Source organism: Cervus canadensis, chromosome X, assembly GCF_019320065.1.
Source record: "Cervus canadensis isolate Bull #8, Minnesota chromosome X, ASM1932006v1, whole genome shotgun sequence".
NCBI lineage: Eukaryota > Metazoa > Chordata > Mammalia > Artiodactyla > Cervidae > Cervus > Cervus canadensis.
In genome coordinates this window covers 67,744,844-67,769,043 of record NC_057419.1, presented here as the reverse complement: position 1 = coordinate 67,769,043, position 24,200 = coordinate 67,744,844, and the positions used below count along the sequence as shown (strand labels likewise).

The following is a 24,200-nucleotide window of genomic DNA, read 5'->3' as shown; positions in this document are numbered from 1 at the left end:
AGACCGGGGTCGTCTGTCACTGAGTGCTCTTATGGGATATTAAGCTGGATGAAAAAGACGTCAGCTGTTTCCCAGCTTCCTCCTCTATCTCCTCCCCTCAGCGGCATTTTCTCATCATCTGTAGGTGAAATCTATTCTGCTGAAGTTGTGTGGGGTGAGAGAGGAGAGACCGGCTCTCAGGTGGTAGGATCTCACTTGGAGGGTTGTTGTATTTGTCCTAAGTCAGATAGAGCTGAAAATTGAGTTACAGAACACAGTTACCACAGCCATGTACAAGGGCCTTGGGCTGTTGTGCTCAGTCGTGTCCTACTCTTTGTGACCTCAAGAACTGTAGCCCACCAGGCTCCTCTGTCCATGGGATTCTCCAGGCAAGAATACTGGAGTAGGTTGCCATTTCCTTCTCCAGGGGATCTTCCTGACCCAGGGATTGAACCCTCTAACCTGTGTCTCCTGTGACTCCTGCACTGGAAGTAGGATTCTCTTCCAATGGGTCACCTGGTAAACCCCTTCAGTAGGGCTCAGTGTCTTTCAGGCTGGTCCCACAAGCGTGTCTGTTCTATCTAGAATGTGGTTTAGGAGGGGAAGAGAGCCAGCATATTGGGGAATATAGCAATGCGTCTTCTATACTGTCAGAAGTTTGGCATGGTTTCCTAGAAAGAGTGCATTCTACTCCAGCAGAGAACTGTGGCCTTGAAGGAGAACCACTTTGATCCCTGCTTGGTTTAATTGTTCAGGAAATGAAAATGAGTATCATCTCTGGAGTAAAGAGATCACTCAGCTCTAATGAGTAGTGGATGCACAGGATAAAGTTAATGGTCCACGCTGGGAATGATTCTGAGACATAGGGCCCATTAGCAAAGCGGACTGCCTTGAAACAATTCATGCTCAGCTAAAGGTCAGAAGGTCAGGACCAGAGTTCCAAATCTGAATAATCATCAGAACATAGAGGAACTTTTCAACATACATTTCTCAGGCTCAATCAAATTCTACTAAATTAGAAATTCAAAAGGAGTCAGAGGGAATATGTATAGACTAAAGTTCCTGTAACCCTTCCATCTGTGTGATTTTGATGACTAGCCAGATTTAAAAAGAATTATCATGACTGAAATTTGAAAGAAGAGATGTCTTAAGTAAGAATTAAATAATAATAGAGAAATGCAATTAACTGGGCTCACAACAAAGAAAAGGGATGAACAGAGTACTATTAAATTAGCCAGTTCTCAACACAGATCAAAAAATATGAATGTGGTAAGGCAGAAGTGATAAAGCACTTCTTGAATTTTATGTGATACTTTCAATGGAAACTTCATAATGAATATGTATACTCTATGGCTTAAAAAAACATATTCATGAATTTGTCAAATATTTTTATTCATCATTCCCTATATAGACTTCTCTAAGATACTACATTATAATGCAAAGAGAAGGTCTTTACTGTTCCTTCTCCCATTTCTTTCTTTAAAAAAATGGGACCTAATTAAACTTAAAAGCTTTTGCACAAAAAAGGAAACTATAAGCAAGGTGAAAAGACAGCTCTCAGATTGGGAGAAAATAATAGCAAACGAAGAAACAAAGGATTACTCTCAAAAATATACAAGCAACTCCTGCAGCTCAATTCCAGAAAAATAAATGACCCAATCAAAAAATGGGCCAAAGAACTAAACAGACATTTCTCCAAAGAAGACATACAGATGGCTAACAAACACATGAAAAGATGCTCAACATCACTCATTATCAGAGAAATGCAAATCAAAACCACAATGAGGTACCATTACACGCCAGTCAGGATGGCTGCTATCCAAAAGTCTACAAGCAATAAATGCTGGAGAGGGTGTGGAGAAAAGGGAACCCTCTTACACTGTTGGTGGGAATGCAAACTAGTACAGCCGCTATGGAGAACAGTGTGGAGATTTCTTAAAAAACTGGAAATAGAACTGCCATATGACCCAGCAATCCCACTCTTGGGCATACACACCAAGGAAACCAGATCTGAAAAAGACACGTGCACCCCAATGTTCATCGCAGCACTGTTTATAATAGCCAGGACATGGAAGCAACCTAGATGCCCATCAGCAGTTGAATGGATAAGGAAGCTATGGTACATATACACCATGGAATATTACTCAGCCATTAAAAAGAATTCATTTGAATCAGTTCTAATGAGATGGATGAAACTGGAGCCCATTACTTACTTCACTGTAAGTCAGAAATATAAACACCAATACAGTATACTAACACATATGTATGGAATTTTAAAAGATGGTAACGATAACCCTATATGCAAAACAGAAAAAGAGACACAGATGTATAGAACAGACTTTGGACTCTGTGGGAGAAGGCGAGGGTGGGATGTTCTGAGAGAACAGCATTGAAACAAGTATACTATCAAGGGTGAAACAGATCACCAGCCCAGGTTGGATGCAAGAGACAAGTGCTCAGGGCTGGTGCACTGGGAAGACCCAGAGGGATGGGATGGGGAGGGAGGGGGGAGGGGGGATTGGGATGGGGAATACATGTAAATTTGTGGCTGATTCATGTCAATGTACAGCAAAAAAAAAAAAAAAGATTAACAATAAATAAATAAATAAATGAAGGCAATTTTTACTAGCACTGGGCAATTTTAGTGCAGATTTGCTTGAATATTAAAGAACTGTTTTGATCATTCAATTTTAAGAATCTATGGAGTGGCTTTACAAGAAAATCAGTTTAAAAAGAATCCACAGTGGAAAAGTAAGATGGACAAGAGAGATGAATATTTACCTTGAGAATCATATTTTGAGTTATAGGAACTAAATATTAGTTGTAAGGTATGATGAACAGAAGTAAAAGTTATACACAAGTCACTTCAAAAAAAGAGAAAAACTCCAGAATTTCAATGAAAATGTACACAGATAACAAAACTAAAATTTCTATCCAAAAATTCATTTTAAATGCTACTTTACCAAACTATACTACTTATTTAATCTTTACAAGTGATTAGTTTTTAGGTCTTAATGTCAGATGTTTTTCATTTATATATTAACTTTGACTTTTGCTATTCTAACTTTAGAGGAAGGAGTTCAACCACTAAATTATAAGAAATGTAAAGACAAGAAACCCCTGAATAAATATTTGTATTCACCCTCAGTCATAAAGATTTTACTGCCCTCCGCAAGCAAAAATAATTTGTGTAGCATGAATATATAATACATACATATTTGATGCTAAAATGAATATAAGTATGAATATGTTAAAATATATACATATATAAATATAATACAACTATACATGTGTGTATGTGCATTGGTGTATCCCTTTGTGTCTAGACCAAAAATGTTAACATGCTCTATTTGGTATACACACAAAGAAGGAAAATTTAATGACTATCTTATAAGAACATTTCAGAAATATCAATGCAGATGAGCCAGGAAACACTATTTACTGGTAATTCAGATGGTAAGGAATCTGCCTGCAATGCAGGAGATCTGGGCTTGATCCCTGGGTCAGGAAGATTGCCTGGAGAAGGAAATGGTAACCACTCCAGCATTCTTGCCTGGAGAATTGCATGGACACAGGAGCCTGGCAGGCTACAGTCCATGGGGTTGCAAAGAGTCGGACACGACTGAGTAACTAACACACACACACATAGGGTAAATTATAAAGACAATGATGGGATTACTACTTATAAAATAAAAAATAAATATTCATGATGCTTGATGATTAAAATAAGAATGAAACACATTTATCATCGACCTTCATATAATATTTCAGTTTTTTTACCTAAAAATAGAGGGTAATTAAACTCAAAATACAAGATGAATTTTAAAATATTAAACTTAAGGATCGAACTAACACATAACTGATGACAGGAAAAGAAAGATAATCTTTCTCAGGTTAACAAAAGAATATACAGCAAGGGAGGATTGAGAAGTGGAAAGAAATATGTAAGAGAGATTGAGAGGTACATACTTCCAGCTGCAAAATAAATGAGTCATTGGTATGAAATCTACAGTGTAGGGAACACAGTCAATAACTATGGACACAAATCATAATTAGACTTATCACAGGGATCATTTTGAAATGTATATATTGGGAGTTTGGGATTAGCAGATACAATTATATATAAGATGGATAAACAAGAAGGTCCTGCTATATAGCACAAGAAACTATATTCAATATCCTGTAATAAACCATAATGGAAAATAATACATATAAATATATAACTGAGTCACTATGCTGTACAGTAGAAATTAAACATATTGTAAATCAACTATACTTTAATACATTTTTAAAGTTATAAAAATCCCGACAAAAGAAAATAAATATATAGAAATACTCAATCACTATGCTGTGTAACAGGAACTAACACAGTGCTGTAGGTCAATATTACTTCAAAAACAAAGAAACTCTGAACAAAAGAAATCAGATTTATGGTTACCAGAGGTAGGGGGTTGGGGGAAGGGGAACTGATTAAAGGAAGTCAAAAGGTACAAGCTCACAACTATAAGATAAGTGAGTACCAGGGATGCAATGTAGAATATGATATAGTTAACACTATTTTATGCTATATATGAAAGTTGTTAAGAGAATAAAGCCTAAGAATTCTCATCACAAGGACATTTTTTTGGTTTCTTTAATTCTGTATCTATATGAGATGATGGTATGTTGACTAAACATATTATGATTATCATTTCATGATGCAGATAGGTCAAATCATTAGGCTGTGTGTCTTAAACTTACATAGTGCCTTGGGTCAATTACATCTCAAAGGTGGTAAAGAACCCACTTGCCAATACAGAGATGCAGGTCCAATTTCTGGGTCAGGAAGATCCCCTGGAAAAGGAAATGGCAACCCACTCCAGTGTTCTTGCCTGGAGGATCCCTTGGACAGAGGGGCCTGGCGGGCTACAGTCCACAGGGTTGCAAAGAGTCGGACATGACTGAAGTGACTTAGCATGCATGCAGAGCTAGAAGAAAAACGGGATTCAAATGAACAGCCATCTGAAGAGGTGTATCCGCGATGACTGGAAGGGTCCCCAGCACAGAAGCTTCGGCCTTGTGGAGGCGGAAGATGTCACCCTTGTGGTGGTAATGTGTTCACCAACCTGGAAGCTTTCTGAACTCCACACTATTATGATTTTTAATGGAGGTTTTATCCCACATGTGTGATCAATTATCAACTCCCTTTCCAGTCCCTCTCCCTTCTCCAGAGAACAGGGGCTATGGTGGCCAAAATAGCCAAGCTTCTAATCTTGGTTTGGTCTCTCTAATGACCAGCCCCCATTCAGGAGCCTGCCAAGAACCTCATTAGAAGAAAAGATATTCCTATTACCCGGTAAATTCCAAGGAGTTTAGTGTCAGATGCTCCTATCACTCAGGAAATTACAAAGGCCCTGTGAGCTCTGTGTCAGGAACTGAGGCCAAAGATTAAATATCAGAACAAAGGATGCTGCTACTATCCCTATTTACAAGGATTTTAGGAGCTATGTGCCAAGAGTCAGGGCAGAGACAAATATAAAAATGTTTCTTATGTTACAAAAGAACGTACAGCAGATAGAAGAGAAAAATTACTATTTTTTTTCACCATTTTGATGATTTACTTATTTATTTTTATTTATTTATTTTTCATTTATTTTTATTAGTTGAAGGCTAATTACTTTACAATATTGTAGTGGTTTTTGCCATACATTGACATGAATCAGCCATGGATTTACATGTGTTCCCCATCCCGATCCCCCCTCCCGCCTCCCTCCCCATCTGATCCCTCTGGGTCTTCCCAGTGCACCAGTCCTGAACACTTATCTCATGCATTTTAATTAAAAAAAATAAAAATGAAACATACTATCTTGTCTAGTTTTCTTAAAGAAAGCTGGGCTACTGGGTTTACTATCTGTGTATAAATGTTACACAGGCCAGCTTTTTTCTTCAAAATGTAATCACTCTTATCCAATCATTCAATTAAAATTATTATGAGAGCAAGTTGTATAGTCTACCACTCAGCTCAAAATTAAAGTCACCTTGAACGCAGATACTTGGCATAACAGTCTGCTTGCAGTGCACTTTTTTATATAAAGATAATAGTTTCAACATAGAGCATTTAACCCAGGAAAGTAAAAATTCAAGATGCCCAATATCCTTTCTTCCAAAGTAAGGAAAGAAAGCATAAAATTTAAAAGGTAAAAAATGTAATACTAAAAACTATATCCATTGCTAACACTAGAAGAATTAGATTAAAATTCTACCTTTCAAAATACTAAAGCAGTTATCGTTTGTTGATCATCTTCCCTGTAATCTTCTTAAAAGATGATGTTCTGTAGAAATGAGCCTAAGTTCTGTAACTCCTGCATAAATTCAAAAGCAATTTAGGTGTAAAATTAACCAAATATATACAATGACAATTGGGGCTGGGATCATGGGCTGGCAGCCTGTGCAGTCTTGTTGTGCTCCATGCTTTTAAGGACTCAAGCTTGGTTTCAGGCTCTGCTGTCACTCTCTTTAAATTCTTAATTTTTGAACAAGGAGCCTGCATTTCCTCCTGTATTGACCCTAAAAATTAGGTAGCTGATCCTGATTACAATAATTTGGGGAAAATGTCCAATAGCTATAAGGTTGAAATAAGAATCCAAATGAAACTGGGTAAGTCCAAGAAATAAATTTTTTCAAAAAGCATGAAATTTAAATTAGATGTGCTAGGACACAGTGACATACTGGTAGAGCAAAAATGAATATCAAGTGAATGACTTTCAAATATGATTATAATTGGAAGACTCCAAAAACTAGTCTCTTAGTTGTCTCAGGATATAATTTAATACATCCTGGAGATACTGGATACATTAACTGAAAATAATGGAACTCAAAGTCCCTTTTCTGTTGATTGTCCACATGACTGCATGAATATGGTTGAGAATAATATGACTATTTTGCTGGAAATTATGGGAGAAAATTACATAACTGACTATTTCCATTGAAAACTGTTTTACTGACCACTACTGAATCTACTTGGGGAAGGAAATGGCAACTAAACCACAACAAACCATCTCTGAGGCTTCTCAGATGGCTGAATGGTAAAGAATCAGCCTGCCAAGGAGGAGATGTGGGTTTGATCCCTGGGTCAGAAAGATCCCTGGAGAAGGGAATGGCAACACACTCCAGTATTCTTCCTGAAAAATCCATGGACAGAGGAGCCTGGCGGGCTATAGTCCATGGTTTCACAAACAGTCAGACATGACTAAGCAACTAAGCAACAACAACTGAGTCTACTGTACATTTCACTAACACTTCTGCTTATTTTGACTTTATCTCTACAACACAAATGATATCCCAAATGCTTTCCACTCTCACTGTCTCAAAGATACTGACCCTCTATTCTTCCACTCCAATTTTTTCATGCCACCAACCCAAGACATCCAAAAAAGAGTTACCTCACTTTCAGGCACAGAGTCTTTCATGAGTAAAATTTCTCAGCCTCCCTAATCTTCACCTGAAATTATCTTTAAATCATCTCAATTCCTTTTTTTTTGTCCAAAGTTCATCTTTCCATTTTTGCTTACATCTCCTCTCCTGTAAGACCTTACATAGAAAATACATCTCTATTGGATCTTCCCTCAGATGACAAACAAGCTTAAACCTTCACTGTCCTGGCAGTCAATAAGCGGTAAAATTAGTTCTCTCCTATTACTGAAAATACTGGCCTTCTCTCTCTTTTTCTGTCATCAAACATCTTTTTTTCCCCCCTCACTTTCAAAGACATGCTAATTCTTTGTTTCCTGATTTATTGAGATATATTTGACACACGATATGGTGTAAGTTTAAGGTGTATGAGATGTTGATTTGACACATTTATAAATTGCAAAATCATTACCACCCTTGTATTAGTTACCGTCTCCATTCCATGACATGATTACCACTTCTTCTTACCAAACATGAAGGATAACTTATCTTTATGGCCTTTACTTTTACCACTGCCTATTTCTTCTTTTACATCAGTTTGATCTCACAGTTGCCCCTCTAGCAACTGAACAAGACAACTAAAATTAATAAGTGAAGGAGTAAATGGGAGTTGCACAAACAGATCCAGCAGGTAGAGACCACTTTTGTAAGTACCAGGTTCTGCTATTCATGTAGGGACAATTTAGGGAGAAGAGAAGTAAAAATTATTTTATGCATTTTTATATGCCAAGGAGGAAGTTGAATATTAAAACTTGACTGAATCTAAGTTCCCTAACTCTATATCACTTTAAAGAAAATTCAAAAGTTTATAACATTTTACTCTGTACTGATAGTAACTTTATCTAGTTTTCATTAAAATTAGACATATCAAAAATCTTAGTACATAAAAGTAATCTGATCAATAATTTAATATACAGATATATTCTCATTGGCCTAATATTTCTGCGAAAAATTATACCTTAGCAGTAAAACAAGTGAAGAGACAGCATGTAAAAAAAATTGCTTTCTGTAATCACTTGGAGTATAAGGTTAATATCATCTCTGTATGATGAAAGCTTAGGTATAGACAGAGGCCAAGACATTTTTTTTTTCTTAAGGACACACTGATTATAAAGAGGTCTAAAAAAGAATCTAGTTCAAAAGAAAAATATGAGTGGCTTATACACCTCTTATTGCCTGTCAGACCACATTTAGATCTGCTAAGACTACCTTTCAGATCTGCTGGAAAGAGAATGTGAAGACAGATAAGAGCACAAGATTACTTTGTTTCTGGCCTGAAAAATATAAAGAATGAGTTGACATTAACAGAAATGGAGAAACTGTTGGGTAGGTCTGATAAGAGCTTGAATCTGAGTATGTTAAGTTTTAGCTGCCCACTAAATATCCACATGGAGACATAACAGAAGGGTGGATATACAGTTCCAGAGTTTAGGAAAGAGGTATGTACTAGAGATGACATTTTGAGAATCATTAGCATGTAAAGAATATTTAAAACCACAACACTGCAGAAAGTATCAAAAGGAATGAGTGAAGAAAGAAAAAGACAGCATGAAGCTTAAGAAATATTTTCTTTACAACTAGGTCTAGTTCGGCGAAACTTGTTTCAAAATTCTTTCCTATATGTTTATGAGTCAGATTGGCAGAAGCCTTAGCTTCTAGTGCCTTCCCTGGTGGCTCAGGTGGTAAAAGCGTCTGCCTACAATGCGGGAGACCCAGGTTCGATCCCTGGGTCAGGAAGATCCCCTGAAGAAGGAAATGGCAACCCACTCCAGTACTCTTGCCTGGAGAATCCCATGGATGGAAGAGCCTGGTAGGCTACAATCCATGGGGTCACAAAGAGTCGGACATGACTGAGAGACTTCACCTTCACTTTCACTTTAGCTTCTAGTACCATTTTTGTCAATTTTTAAAATTGAAGTATAGCTGATTCACAACATTATATTAGCTTCAGGTATAGAACATAGTGACTAAATATTTTTATAGATTATATTTAAAGTTATTATAAAATAATGACTATATTTTTCTGTGCTCTACTATATATTGCTTATTTTATACATAGTGGCTTGTATCTCTTAAACCTATACCCTTAAATCACCCTTCCCCCTTCCTTCTCCTCACTGGTAAATACTAGTTTTCTCCCTATATCTGTGAGTCTGTTTCTATGTTGTCATATAAATTTGTTCATTTCATGTTTTAGATTCCACATATGAGTAATAACAGAGTATTCATTTTTCTATGCTCCAGGTATTTCACTATGCATAATACTCTAAGTCTATCAACATGGGTGCAAATGGCAGAATTCCATTCATTCTTTTTGGCTGAGTAATATTCCTGTGTGTGTGTGTGTGTGTGTGTGTGTGTGTGTGTGTGTGTGTGTGTGTGTGTGTGTGTGTGTGTGTGTGTGTGTACCACATCATTTGTATCCATTCATCTGTTGATGGACACTCAGGTTGCTTCCAAACCTTGGTTACTGTAAAAAATGCTAACAAAGACTGGGGTACATGTATCTTTTCAAGTTTAAATTTTTTTTTCAGGTGTAGACCCAGTATTGGAACTGCCAGATCATATGGTAGTTTTATTTTTATTTTATTTTATTTTTCATTTTAGGAACCTCATACTGCTTTACATAGTGATTATATCAATTTACAAATCCACCTACAGTGTACTGTTGTTTAGTTGCCAAGTCATGTCCAACACTTGTGATCCCATGGACTGTAGCCTACCAGCCTCCTTTGCCCATGGGGTTTTCCAGGCAAGAATACTGGAGTGGGAAGCCATTACCTCCGCAGGGCATCTTGCCGACCCAGGGATCAAATCCACTTCTCCTGCACTGGCAGGCAGATTCCTTACCACTGAGCTACCAGTGGAGCTCCTCTGGTGTACTAGGGTCCCCTTTTCTCCACATCCTCAGCATTTGTTATTCATATACTTTTTGATGTCAGCCATTTTGACAGGAGTGAGACAATATTTCACTGTGCTTTTGATTTGCATTTCTCTGATGATTAACAATTGAGCATTTTATTCATATGCCTCTTGGCCATCTGTACATCTTTCTTTCTTGTACCATTTTTGTCAAAAGAATTTTCTTGTCTTCTATTTTTCAGCCTGTCTTAATCGGCTTGGGCTTCTATAACAAAATACCATAGATTAGGTAGCTGAAATGGCATACATTTATTTCTCACTGTTCCAGAGGCTGAGAAATCCATGATGGAGGTATCGGTGGATTCAGTGTCTGGTGTGGGCCCTCCTTCTGGCTTATACATGGCCTCCTTCTTGCTGTGTGCTCAAAATGAGAGAATCATCTCTTTCATGTCTCTTCTTATCAGGGCATCTCAGATCTTCCTTTTGGAACTTCTTTGCTTTAGCAAGGCTCTGCTGAGGTAAAATCTCAATTTCTGTTTCTTTGAAAATGTCTGATTTGCCCTTGCCATTGTGATTGGTTCAGAATACCGGGATGAGAGCAATGCTTTTTTCTCAATATCTTAAAAATATTTGTTTCAAATTTTTTCTGATTCTTTTGTTGTAGCTAAAAAGTCCAATGCCAGTCTAAGTTGCATTCCTTCAAAGATGATCTGTCTCTCCTCTCTGGTTGCTAATGTGAATTTGTCTTTGGAATTCTACAGTTTAACTGTAAAATGTCTAAGAGTGCATTTCTATTTATTTACATTGCCTGTTACATACTGTGGTTCCTGGTTAAGTAGCTTGGCTCTGTAAATTATTTTTCACTGCCTCTGTGCGTGCTAAGTCACTTCAGTCATGTCTGACTCTTTGTGACCCTATGGACGGTAGCCTGCCAGGCTCCTCTGTCCATGGGATTCTCCAGGCAAAAATACTGGAGTGGGATCTTCCCGACCCATGGATCGAACTCATGTCTCTTACATCTCCTGCATTGGCAGGTGGGTTCTTCACCACGAGTGCCCCCAGGGAAGCCATATTCTTCAGGATCCTTCACCTATGCCTGCCAGTCCATTTTCTTTATTCTTGTCTTCAGTTTCCCACTAGACAAAAGTTAGACATCCATCACTTTTTCCCAATACATATTTTGCCTCCCAATACATATTTTGTTCATACTGTCTACCTCTTTAGGTTTTAGTACCACATTCTCTATGTTTCAATTTCCTCATAATTCATTTTTCCCAACTGTTTCACATACATTAACCACAGCCAATATTTTTCCAATTTCAAGAGCGATAATTTTAATTTTAGGACTTCCATTTTAATCTTTTTCAAAATCTTTCCTATCAACTTTTAGTGTCTTATTTCTTCATTCAATTCTATCATTTATTTATTTAATATTTCACCTACTTATTTTGTACTCATCATTTGGCAATTCTAATACCTGAAATTGTATAGGATGTAGCCTAAATTCACTCTGTGTTGTATTGTGATGACTTTGCTTCATGGTGGCTTGTTTTCTTATGCTTTGAGCTCATCGTGAGCTCAAATTTCACAAAATTTCATATATGAGACTACTAAGGCATGTTTCTTTCTAAGAATTTTCATTTGCTTCTCACTAGTGTGAGGGTCGCAAAGAGTCAGACATGACAGAGAGGCTGAACTGAGTGCAAGGGCGCTGCCAACCTGCGGCTCAGTCAGATCACTCCCTCAGTCGTGTCTGACTCTTCGTGACCCTATGGACTGCAGCACACCAGGTTTCCCTGTCCATCACCAACCCCCAGAGCTTGCTCAAACTCATGTCCATCGAGTTGGTGATGCCATTCAACCATCTCATCCTCTTTTATCCCCTTCTCCTCCTGCCTTCAACCTTTCGCAGCATCAGGGTCTTTTCCAATGAGTCAATTCTTCGCATCAGGTGGACAAAGTATTGGAGCTTCAGCTTCAGCATCAGTCCTTCCAATGAATATTCAGCACTTATTTCCTTTAGGATAGCTTGGTTTAATCTCCTTGCAGTCAAAGAGACTTGCAAGAGTCTTCTCCAACACCACAGTTCAAAAGCATCAATTCTTCAGTGCTGAGCTTACTTTATAGTCTAATTCTCACATCCATACAGGACTACTGGAAAAACCGTAGCTTTGACTAGACAGACCTTTGTTGGCAAAGTAATGTCTCTGCTTTTTAATATGCTGTCTAGGCTCGTCATAGCTTTCCTTCCAAGGAGCAAGTGTCTTTTAATTTCCTGGCTGCAATCACCATCTGCAATGATTTTGGAGCCTAAGCAAATAAAGTCTGTCACTGCTTCCATTGTTTCCCCATCTGTTTGCCATGAAATGATGGGACTGGATGCCAAGATCTTAGTTTTTTGAATGTTGACTTTTAGGCCAGCTTTTTCACTCTCCTCTTTCATCAAGAGGCTCTTTAGTTTTCTTTGCTTTCTGCCATAAGGGTGGTGTCATCTGCATATCTGAGGTTACTGGTATTTCTCCTGGTAATCTCTGTTCCAGCTTGTGCTTTATGCAGTCCAGCATTTCACATGATTTACTCTGCATATAAGTTAAATAAGCAGGGTGACAATATGTAGCCTGGACGTACTACTTTCCCAATTTGGAAGCAGTCCATTGTTCCATGTCCAGTTCTAACTGTTGCTCCTTGACCAGCATACAGATTTCTCAGGAGATGGGTAAGATGGTCTGGTATTGCCATCACTTGAAGAATTTTCCACAGTTTGTTATCTTCCACATAGTCAAAGGCTTTTGGGTAGTCAATAAAGCAGAAATATATGTTTTTCTGGAATTCTCTTGCTTTTTCTATGATCCAACAGATGTTGGTAATTTGATCTCTGGTATCTCTGCCTTTTCTAGATCCAGTTTGAACATTGGGAGTTCTCAGTTCATGTACTGTTGAAGCCTAGATTGGAGAATTTTGAGCATTACTTTGCTAGCATGTGAGATGAATGCAATTGTGCGGTAGTTTGAACATTCTTTGGCATTGCCTTTCTTTGGGATTGGAATGAAAACTGACCTTTTCCAGTCCTGTGGCCACTGCTGAGTTTTCCAACTTTGCTGGCATATGGAGTGCAGCACTTTCACAGAATCTTCTTTCAGGATTTGTAATAGCTCAGCTGGAATTCTATCACTCCCACTAGCTTTGTTCATAGTGATGTTTCCTAAGGCCCACCTGGCTTCACATTCCAGAATATCTGACTCTAGGTGAGTGATCACAGCATCATGGTTATCTGGGTCATCAAGATCATTTTTGTATAGTTCTTCTGTGTATTCTTGCCACCTCTTCTTAATATCTTCTGCTTCTGTTAGGTCCAAACCTGCAGCAGCTTTTAACTAAAGCTCTTGCTTGGAGATATGTTGATTGTTACTGGTAATAAACATTCAAATAAGTGATCCTCACAAGAACAGGACTATGGTTACACATTTTCAGATGAGATGATTATAATTATTCTTACTATTAATTTTATACTTAGAGTGGAGGGAGAAACAGACATATTTTTACATTGGGACTTCTTCCAGACAGAATACCACTATCTTTCATTTTACTGAAGATATAACCTAAGTTTTACACAGAATCTCTGTTCACCTCCTCTCCATTTGCTTGAGCCTGAAGCTCTGATTTCTACTGTATCAAATGGCTTAAATTGACCAAAATCTGGGTGTCTAGTTTTAGCTTACAGCACTGAGGCAATGCAAGGGTCAGTGCACATAGTTGTGCTACTAGGACTAGTTTCATCTGATGTTTTTATTTTTCTGTCCTGGCCTTTAAAGGTTTACTTATACTTCCCAGCAAGAGAGAAAACATTTAAAAGTATAGTTATTGGAAATTTTCCAGCATCTTAATGTTTTGCAGAGGGCATTTTAGAAAACTGAATCTGCCTCATCCTTGGGAATGGAAGTCAGTCTTTTCTCAATGCATATGGAGTTAATCAAATCTACCTCATAAAAATATAATGTGGGGATTAAGTTTAATACCATTCATAACTGCACACCACAAGGACTGACATAAACATGCCCTCAATAAATGGTGACTTTTACTATTTATATTATTATATATTGATATTTTCTCAGAAGTAAACATATTGACAAAATCATAAAGCACATTCTTTTATTAGACAAATGGCTTTCCAATAATAATTTTGACCTCATGACTAATATAGAGTCACTTACTCGCCTGGGTTACTTTATAGTTTTCCTTCAATCAATATTTACTTATTCTTCTCTATTTTTGCTAAGGAAGATATGACACTGAGTGGCCAATTCAAAGCCATAATTACTGGAGCAATTAATGAGACCCTCATGCTGTCTATCTTCAGCATTACTACTAAAGCAGAGACAACCAATTTCAATTTTGCTTCTTCTCTTTTAGTGTCTGCTATTTAATGATAGGTGAAAAAACTTATAGATGACTTTGAGAAGATGAGAAATGGAGATGTTAACAATATATAAGAATGATGAAATAATCACTAATCAAGAGAACTGGTGAAGGCTTTGGACTTCTGAATATGTTTGCTTTTAATATTTAATACTCTAAGATATTTTTAAATTCATCATCCCTAATATTTTTAAACTCATACTGTAAGATTTCCTAAGAAATTAGGAAACCAGTTATTTGCAGTATTACTTCTTACCAAGCAGCTTTTATTTTTAATATAAGGAAAAGGTCACTGAGATTGAAGGTAGTATGGTCAACCAGCCACGTGTCTGGGCTCCAAGAGTAGAGAGTTGGGTCTAAGCATAATAGTGTGGTAGTCTTTGATACCCTTTCCATTTCTATAAAATGTGAATGTAGAAGACTTTATAACATAGGCTATTGAGATAACACGTGAGAAAATGCATGTCAGGCACTTGAAGAAGTGCCTGAGTCTTTGTAACAATTATCCTACTACTGCTATTATCATTTTACTATATTGATAACACATCTTCTGTAGCTTGGTTACCCTGTAATAAATGGGAAAAATTGGATTACTTGGTACCATTTTTGGAACTGTCTCCTGGTTTGCTAACCATTTCTTAAATCATTACTGTGAGTAGAAAATGTAGTGCCATATGATTATGAAGAGTGAAAGATGCCTTTTCAAGGAATGGAGATAATTTATGACTTATTTGAATGCAAAGTCACACTCTGAAATTAGGAATAGGATCTAGCATATTTCTTTTAAATATTCATAGGCAATAAAAACTCTGGCTGTTTGATGGATTTAACAGGCAACTGAATATTACCTTTGCTCTGCATAATTGCAGTTCTAAGAAACACTAGGTAGGCAATAAAAAAAAAGCACCACAAACCTCTGACATAGGCATTTTAATTGGAAGAAAATGGGCTACAGCTCATCTTCAAATGAAAGAGCACTTTGTTTATTAACAGAAAAAAAAACTGCCTTTTTTTAGCCAAAAAAAAAAGGAAAATTACGGCTTTTAAAGATTCAGAGAATACTCCCTAATACCATACATAAAAATTAACTCAAAATGGATTAAAGACCTGAATGTAAGGCCAGACACTATAAAATGCTTAAAGGAAAACATAGGTAAACACTTTCACATAAATTGCGGCAGAATCTTTTTGAGCTATTCCTAGAGTAATGAAAATAAAACAAGTATTAACAAATGAAACCTAATTAAACTTAAAAGCTATGGCACATCAAGGGAAACCATAAACAAGGCAAAAAGACAACCCTCAGAATGGAAGAAAACATTTGAAAATCAAACAAATGACAAAAGATAAATCTCTAAAACATATAGACATCTCATGAAGCTCAATACCAGAAAACAAACTATCCAATCAAAAAATGGGGGAAGACCTAAATCGACATTTCTCCAAAGAAGACATACAAATGGCTGACAAACACATGAGACACCCGGTTTTAACTTGTGTCTCCTCTTAACTCTTTGATCATTGCTTCTTTTTTCTTTGTAAACACTGTTTCCTTGGCTAAAAATTTGATGTGGAATTTAACTCCAAAATCCTATGCATTTTTTAAAAATCTTGGCTTATCTGGGGTGATCTCCTGAACTCTATAGTTTTTTCAGTATATAGCCTGAAAAATTCCCCATCTTTGTAACTTCTTTGAATCACTCTCTTTAACTTCAGTACTGTGAATCTCTTTTACAGGATTAGGGAAAATCCCCACCTGGGTACTCCATAAGTACTGCAACAGATTTTTTTTGCTCTTCTGCCACATAACACGCTAACCTCAGATCTCTGAGTTCACCTGAAGATCTGGTGACCAGTACGTGCACACACTGCTAGATTCCCACCTTAAACTCCTGCATTTCTCAATTTTATGGCTCTAGGCAGCCGAGGAGTACTGGGATTTTATGCACCCAAGGGCAACCCTCCAACACAAAGGGAGGAAAATGGGTGAATAAATGCTCCAGTTTCCATTAGCCCAGTGGGGCAATTCTGTGTGCTCTGAGACACTGGTGTGCTACCTGATTTCTTTAATGCTCCCAGTGGGACTGACCCAGTAACTCACAGTGGAAACTCACTCATAAAAGCATCCTATATCAGCCTTCCAAACTTTCATTCTCCACTCTCCCCATGTGCTCACTTGCCTTTCTTGGTATCACCTCCCAAATAAACTACCAGCACCTAAGGTCTCAACTCAGGGGTTGCCTCTTGTTACTATCAAACTGAAGCGTGCATACTTGGCTCAATGGGGGCAAAAAAAATGACATATGATCTTTCACCTTCAAACTAGTTTTTTTCCTTACTTCCTCAAAGTTGTTTCTGAAAAACACCATATACTCCATCACCTAAGTCAGAAGAAACCGAGCTATTCTCCTGGATTTTGCATTTTCTTTCTACTTGTCACCATCGGTGGCCTTGCCTTCAACTGAGCTAAAATATCACTTCTTACTTGATCTCTCTCTCTGCCTATGGTCTCCCCATCTCTTAACCTCCACTTCACTCTCGACGTAACATAATATGAGGATGGCACCTCTCTTCTCCTTCCCTCTCGTATATTAAACCCTTCAGCGGTTCCCTCGGTGCATGGTTAAGTGCATGGCTGTAGACCAGACTTTTTGTGAAGCATAGATCTCCCTGAGCAGTTTCACTGATGCCTTCTTGTTCAGGCTCACCTTCAGCCACAACCCCATTTGCATTGTGTGTTCTAGAACAACCAAATATTTCCGATTTTCTGTATGTGCTGGTGGCCACCTGTCTGTCATCGCCCTCCTACAACTGCCTATTTGGCTGTCTCCTACTCTAATTAAAAAAAAATGTAGTTTACAACCAACCTTTTTCTAGGAAAGCTACCCCAAATGCCTTCCAATGCTGACCCACACATATCTGTGTCCTTTTCTATGTCCTCTAATCCCCTGTAATCACTTTTAATGCAACATTTTGCATCCTATAAGGATATTCTTTTGTTTTTATATCTTAGAACACACTAAACAATCAATACACTTTTGCTTAATTAATCAGTGTGTCTATAAGTAGTGAAACAGAGGAAATTTCTCTTATTATCAAACCATCAAACAGTGTCACACACATTCTAAATGCACTTAGCAATTGGATATGGAACTAAACCTCATTATGAGGTGTTTTTTTCCTTCTTGATAAATAATCCATTCCTGGTTTAGGAGAGTGTATGCAAAACATTGTTTGATTCAGAGAAATATGTTATTATTTTTTCAATTTTGATTTGGAAAAACTCATACCATGTGCATTAATTTTAAATATGAAAATTCCTCGGTCATATATAAATAAAAACTCATATTATTTGGGAAGAATAAACAATATCCAGTATCTTGGGCACTAATAAAATCACCTGTATTATTAACAGATTACATATGGACGTAACAAACGTGTGCACATGTTTGAAGAGCGAGAGAGAAAGAGATGGGTTATGATGCCTACACATATTGGTTAATCTTGCAGAGGGGAAAAGAACTGTGGTCAGATAAGATCTGATTTTGAACACTAGATTAACTATTCACTCATTTGAAGATCTGAGCATGTTACTTTACTTGGTCTCTTTCAGGATTCCTATTAAAATCCATAGTTTATAAAGGTTTTGTAAGATAAGATGATATAACAGACATGTAACTATTTCAGCCATGTCTAGCATTTAAAAGTTTCTACAACCTGGAAGCTGAACTAATATTTAAAGTATTCCCCCCAAAAAATAAATAAATCAAGTATTCCTCATTTTGCCTAAGAGGCATAAAGGTATTTGCTAGACATTTATGCAAATTAATTTAAAGAGATATTTTTCACTTCGCCCACCATACCTCTTCATGTAGTTCTCTCCAACGAGAATTAAATGTCTCGAGTTCTTCATTGATCAGTTCATCCATGACTCCGCCATCTGTTAGGGTCTGTGCCAATATGCGAATCTGATTCGGGTTATCCTCTGAATGTTGCATCAAATTTTCAAGTGACTGAAATAAATTTGCAATAATTACTACATCTCTTTTTCTAAATCCACTGAATTAATCCAAAATGCTCAGTATCTTCTGATTTACATATAATTAAGTTATAAGCAACCTAAACCAATATTCAACTGGGATAACAAACCTGAAAGATCATTGTTACTTTAAAACAATGATTCTGCTCCATGTGAATTTTCTCGGGCTTGTGGCAGAACTATGGAATGGGGTACATAAGAAGTGATTCATGGCCACCTTCTTCTCTGAAACTCTACTCTAAAACCTGGGGGATAAGACACTCAATTTCCCAACTTCTCTCATAGCTAGTGATGGCCAAGTGACATGATTCTGACAATGTAGACATTCAAGAGCAGAGTTTCCCTTCCCACATTAAAAAAAGTCACAGTATCTTTTGAAGAAATCCCTTTGCCCTTCACACGCTTTCACATACATGGCTTAGAGGTAACACAGCCATCTTTGGACTGGGAGGCAATAAGAACAAGGATGAGGTGCTTCTATCTGTTGATTTAGTATGATAAGTGCATGATCACATCCTTTGTTCTGGCCGTGATTCTTTTACTAATGTATAAGTTTGCCATTTTGTCTCATCTTTTTTGGAAGATGCTTCACAATGAATGCTTGGTCACTGAACACCTCTGAATAAGACAGGGACAAAGTCTGTTTATAGTCTGTTTGAGACCTGGGCCTGTCTCATTGTTCTTTGATACCTCAAAGTTTTACAGTTCTCTTGAGAAAATGAAGTTGCATATAATCATGCCCAGGTTTATGCTGCAATGTCCTAGGATCCCAATTCTATTCAGTCAAAAATATTTTACATTTTCTTAACATTGTGATTTATTTATGTACCTTGTTTTAGTGGGTTTACAAAGGGGCTGAACTACAAATGGCTCTATACATAGTATGTATTAATAGACTAAAACTACATATTCATTATATATAAAGAATTATCCAAAAGCTCAATAAAATGGATAGGACATGAATGACTGTCAGAAATTCACATAAGTCAAAGTTTATACATGCAAACTCCTTTAAATTTTACTTCTTAAAGATCTCCAAAGGAAAATCTGAAAATGTACTAAAATTCTATAGGTAACTAAAAGGTATGAACATTATAAAGATATATTTCCAATAACAAAGCATGCCTATTTCATACCTTGAAACATCCTGGCAGTAATAAATTTATGATTTTTAAATAATGTAAAAATATGCTCCAATTCAGTGATGGTAGCTGTTAAACTGGAAATAATGTTTTACATTATCATCCTGTTTAGCTCTATTCCAATGGAGCAAACTTGTGCTCAAACTGTATCTGCAGGTCTGTAGTAGATTTAAGTAGGTAAAACAAAATGTCAACATAGAACTTAGTGATATAGCAAAAGGCAAATGTCCTTTGTAAGAGGTCATTTAAATTCTCTTTAAAGCCTTTAGACTGGATGTTTCATAATGGAATCAAAAGTGTCATCCCAAGTGCTAGGGCTGGGGAAGGCATAGCACCTCTAATCTTTGTGTGGTTTTCTTTGAGTTCATTTCCTATTTGGTTCCTGACATCTTTCAATGAGACATATCAATTATCATAATTATATTAATTCACTACTTACATTGAGCACCTCGGAGATTTCCTCAGCTCCACCAGGAATATTTTCAGTAGTCTTAAGTTTCAATTCTACTTCATTTAGCCACTTATTTGCCTTTTCCAAGTATGACAATAACTCATGCCAACATGCCCAAACTTCCTGTGAAAGAAATGAATATCATGGATGAAATATTTTGATAGCAAAGTGAATGTGCGACTCTGGTATTTCCATTTTTAAAACTTCTAAAAATAACACATTTTACACCTTTCATCTCTCCTTTGCAATAGATCACTGAAAATGCAGCTAGTCATTTTGAGCATCTAATACATTTATAATTACAAATCATTAAGGAAAAATTTTATTACATGAATAAATTCAAGATTCAGTGATTTACTTTTTTTAAATAAAAAATAATCAACATTACAGCCTGGGAAATACAAAAATAGGAGTATGCATAAAATTGCACATATAAACCTAGCATCACAACACATCAGCTACTACCACTTTTCTATGACCTCTAAACTTTATCACATATAAACACCTAGATAGTTAAAAGTACGGATTTAACTATATTGTCTTTTTTAACATTATATGTTATAATTTCTTCCATAGTACTAAGAAGATATAGTCTAAATAAAAATGCAAACACAAATTTGGATTTATTGCTGGTGGGTGTGTATAGTAGAATCGCCATTTTGGAAAACAATTTTTCATTCCCAGTAAGGTAAATATTCACATACTTAGCAATTCAACAACTCCACTTTTTGATACAGATCTTCAGAAAAACTGGTTTGCATGAAGAACAAAGACAATTACAAGAACACCCACTTCAGTACTTTTTGTAATAACCAAAATTTAAAAATAAGGAAAAGAGCCTTAATGTCCAGTAACAAAAGAATGTATACATATACCGTATCATACTTACACAGAGAATATAGAAGTGAAAATGAAAACTTCAAGGAGAACCTTATGGATGAGGCCCAGACACAAAAATGTTGGGCAAAACGAGTAAGTCCTAGTAAACAATATATTATAGGTTACCACTTTCTATAACCCTCAAAACAAGCAAATTTGAGTAGTATATTGTTGAGGCATCCACATGTGTGTGATAAAACCTGTTTTAAGCAGATAAATAATAAAGACCATTTTCTGGATTAAGGTTATGTCTGCTGGTAAAAAGTAGGAAGATGCACTAGAGAAAAAGAATATTTTAACAGTTATTTTCCATTAGCCTTGATATTGTAAATACTGGGCAAATGTATAAATCTACCACTGCAATCACGACCACCTGCCCTGCTACCCCTTTGCCATCCCCAAAAACAAAGCGTTGGAAGGACATTTTATCTTAAGAGAAACTAAAAATTCTATCAGATTTCCCATATTTTCACTTTTTCTCACAGCTCTTGCAAATGATGAACACTGTCTCTCTGTAACTGATGAAAAGGATCAGTCTAACCTGTTCTGTCAGCCTACTAATTCTTGCCTGGTAATTCATGTACACTTTATCACAGAAAGTGAAATTAAGTATTTTGCTTTAAAAAGTGATAGAAATCTTAAATCTGGGTCATTTCCAGCTCCTGCTGGACTACAGGCTGTCTTCCTTCTGGGCAAATATCCCAGTGGGAAAATATAAATATCCCCTTAAATACCCAAGTGTACTTTAGAGCTTTGAAGATAAGGAGATGCAATTGGGAATATGTCTTATTAACTTTGTTGCAGATTGAGGTAATGAACTACCTTGCTGATTTAACCATCAGGATAGATGGCCTCTTGTATCCTGAATGCATCTGAAGGACACAGCTGGAGAAGCTGAATGTACTGACTTTACAGGTCACCTCTGCAAAATAAAATATAGTCTTGCAGCCTGAATTGGAGCTAAAAGCCACTTAGAATAATTGTTAAGCTTAACAGTTTGGAACTTAACATTACTTTGAAATCACCAAATTCAAAGTGGCTTTGAAGAAAGTACAAGAGGAAAAAGAGACTTCCATTAAAAATGGTAAATGCTGATTCATGTCAATGTACGACAAAAACCACTACAATATTGTAAAGTAATTAGCCTCCAACTAATAAAAATAATTGGGGGAAAAATGGTAAATGGAGCTGATTTGGTAATCCCTTCCCACAACCTGCTTTGGTCATATTAAAATCATGCATGTGTGCTAACTTGCTTCCCTTGTGTCCGACTCTGGGAGCCCATGGACTGTAGCCCACCAAGCTCCTCTAGAAACAGTATTTAAAATGTATTTCAAATTCATAGCTGATTTATAAAAGAAATATGAAAAGTCCCTAGGTAGTATAAACAGTAAAAATTGGGAAACTAAGATTAACAAAAATACCGCCATATCAGAACATAAGAACTGGGGTATTCAAAACAAATTTGCTATGGGAAAAGCGGTACTGCTGTCATGCATTCCAGGGAGATAAAAAGCATAAAGCTGGGTGTCACCTATCCTGGAAAGAAGAACTAAAAATTCCCCATACATTGGAGTGTAAGAAATTAGCAAGAAAGCTGAGAATCCTTTGGATTTTGATTGGAAAATAAGTATTCACACGTAAGAAAGTGAAACCTAAGTTTATATCACGCATGAGGATAGAACATAACATCTCTCAGACTGTGGTAGAGACAAACAGAAGACTCTTAAGGATTCTCCAATAGCCTAGCACAGAAGGGACTTCCAGTAAACTACAATTCCTACTATAGATGAGCTCACAAACACAAAATTACAAATCACATGATAAAACTCACTATTTTAGAGGGAGTTAATAGTTGTAACAAATAGTAGAATCCATCCATTGTGATAAGAGACAATAGATTCATTCAACGAATTTTATATTTAATAAGTTTAGCTTGGTGATAAAATTTGCCAGTAGGATCTACTTTTCTTGAGACTAACAACCAGAATTCATACTTAACATTCCATGTTCGCAAAACTTTTGCTAGATGTTTCTACAAGCTCTCATTAGAGAGAGAGAGGACTAATGGGAAGGAACTGGGGGAACAAAAAAAGAGATGAATTTGAAAAGTTAGGCAATTCTTTTTTGCCTTTTTATGAGGATGTTTAGATGAAACTCATCTGGTCCCTTTCCTTTACAAGATATAAAAGTGCGTGTGAATATTCAGAAGGGAATGGCTGACATGTATGCCCTATTGAACTGCTGGTATGGACGAAAAGGAATCAAAGACAACTCTTTCACGTTCCTCATTCCTAAGCATTATGCAATATGGGACCTGCCAGTGCCCACAGGCTGGTTTGGGAGGTGGTGGGTAAGACTCCAGGATATCACAAAGCCTGAGTAAAAAGGGTTTAATTTTCACTGTGTTATAATGCTACTGGCAAGAGTCAACCTGAAATTCCTGTTGAAGTCTCCAAGGTTATCATGTATGCTCAAGAAATATTTTTTCAGGTTCACAGTTCATATGCATAAGGCCAACTGGTCTCTCCATCAGAACACGACTATAGAGAACAAGCCAGATCAGTAGTGATACCCTACAGAGTCTGGTGAAAACAGACACATCATCACAGATGTGTGTGGGTATTAACAAAATGTTAATAGCAATTGCACCCAGCCAAGAAAAGAACATCAGATAAAGGGTGCATTTTTCCTTCCTTATCCTCCCATATACCAAAATTAGAAGATTATTATCCAGAAATTGAGATAAAGGAACTGTAAGCTCATTTTTTTTTTCTCACTGCCACCTGTGTATAAATTACTGAATCCACAAGATTAAATTGGTGGAAGATTTTAGTAAAGTATGAGATCAAAATTTATCAGACTAAATTTTAATAAGTAAAAGTAAATGAAAACAGATGGTATCAGAATGAAATGCTGTTTAAAAAGCCAATTATAGGCTTAAATGGAGTTTAACCTGGTTGGTTTTAGTTATTGGACAAGC

General features: G+C 36.7%; 1 protein-coding gene and 1 non-coding gene across 10 annotated transcripts in view; one reads left to right on the top strand and one right to left on the bottom strand.

The window, feature by feature from the left end:
- The window catches only part of DMD (dystrophin), a 2,532,480-nt gene that overhangs the window by 1,322,612 nt on the left and 1,185,668 nt on the right, over positions 1-24,200 (bottom strand). For all 9 annotated transcript variants that reach the window (XM_043457704.1, XM_043457699.1, XM_043457698.1 and 6 more), the window contains 2 exons: positions 20,327-20,461; positions 18,570-18,719 (listed from right to left, as the gene is read on the bottom strand). In XM_043457704.1, coding sequence (XP_043313639.1) covers positions 18,570-18,719; positions 20,327-20,461 — 285 coding nt within the window. The remainder of the gene's footprint in view (positions 1-18,569; positions 18,720-20,326; positions 20,462-24,200) is intronic.
- On the top strand, positions 9,093-9,166 carry TRNAC-ACA. Its single transcript has one exon. It is a non-coding gene; the product is annotated as a tRNA-Cys (tRNA).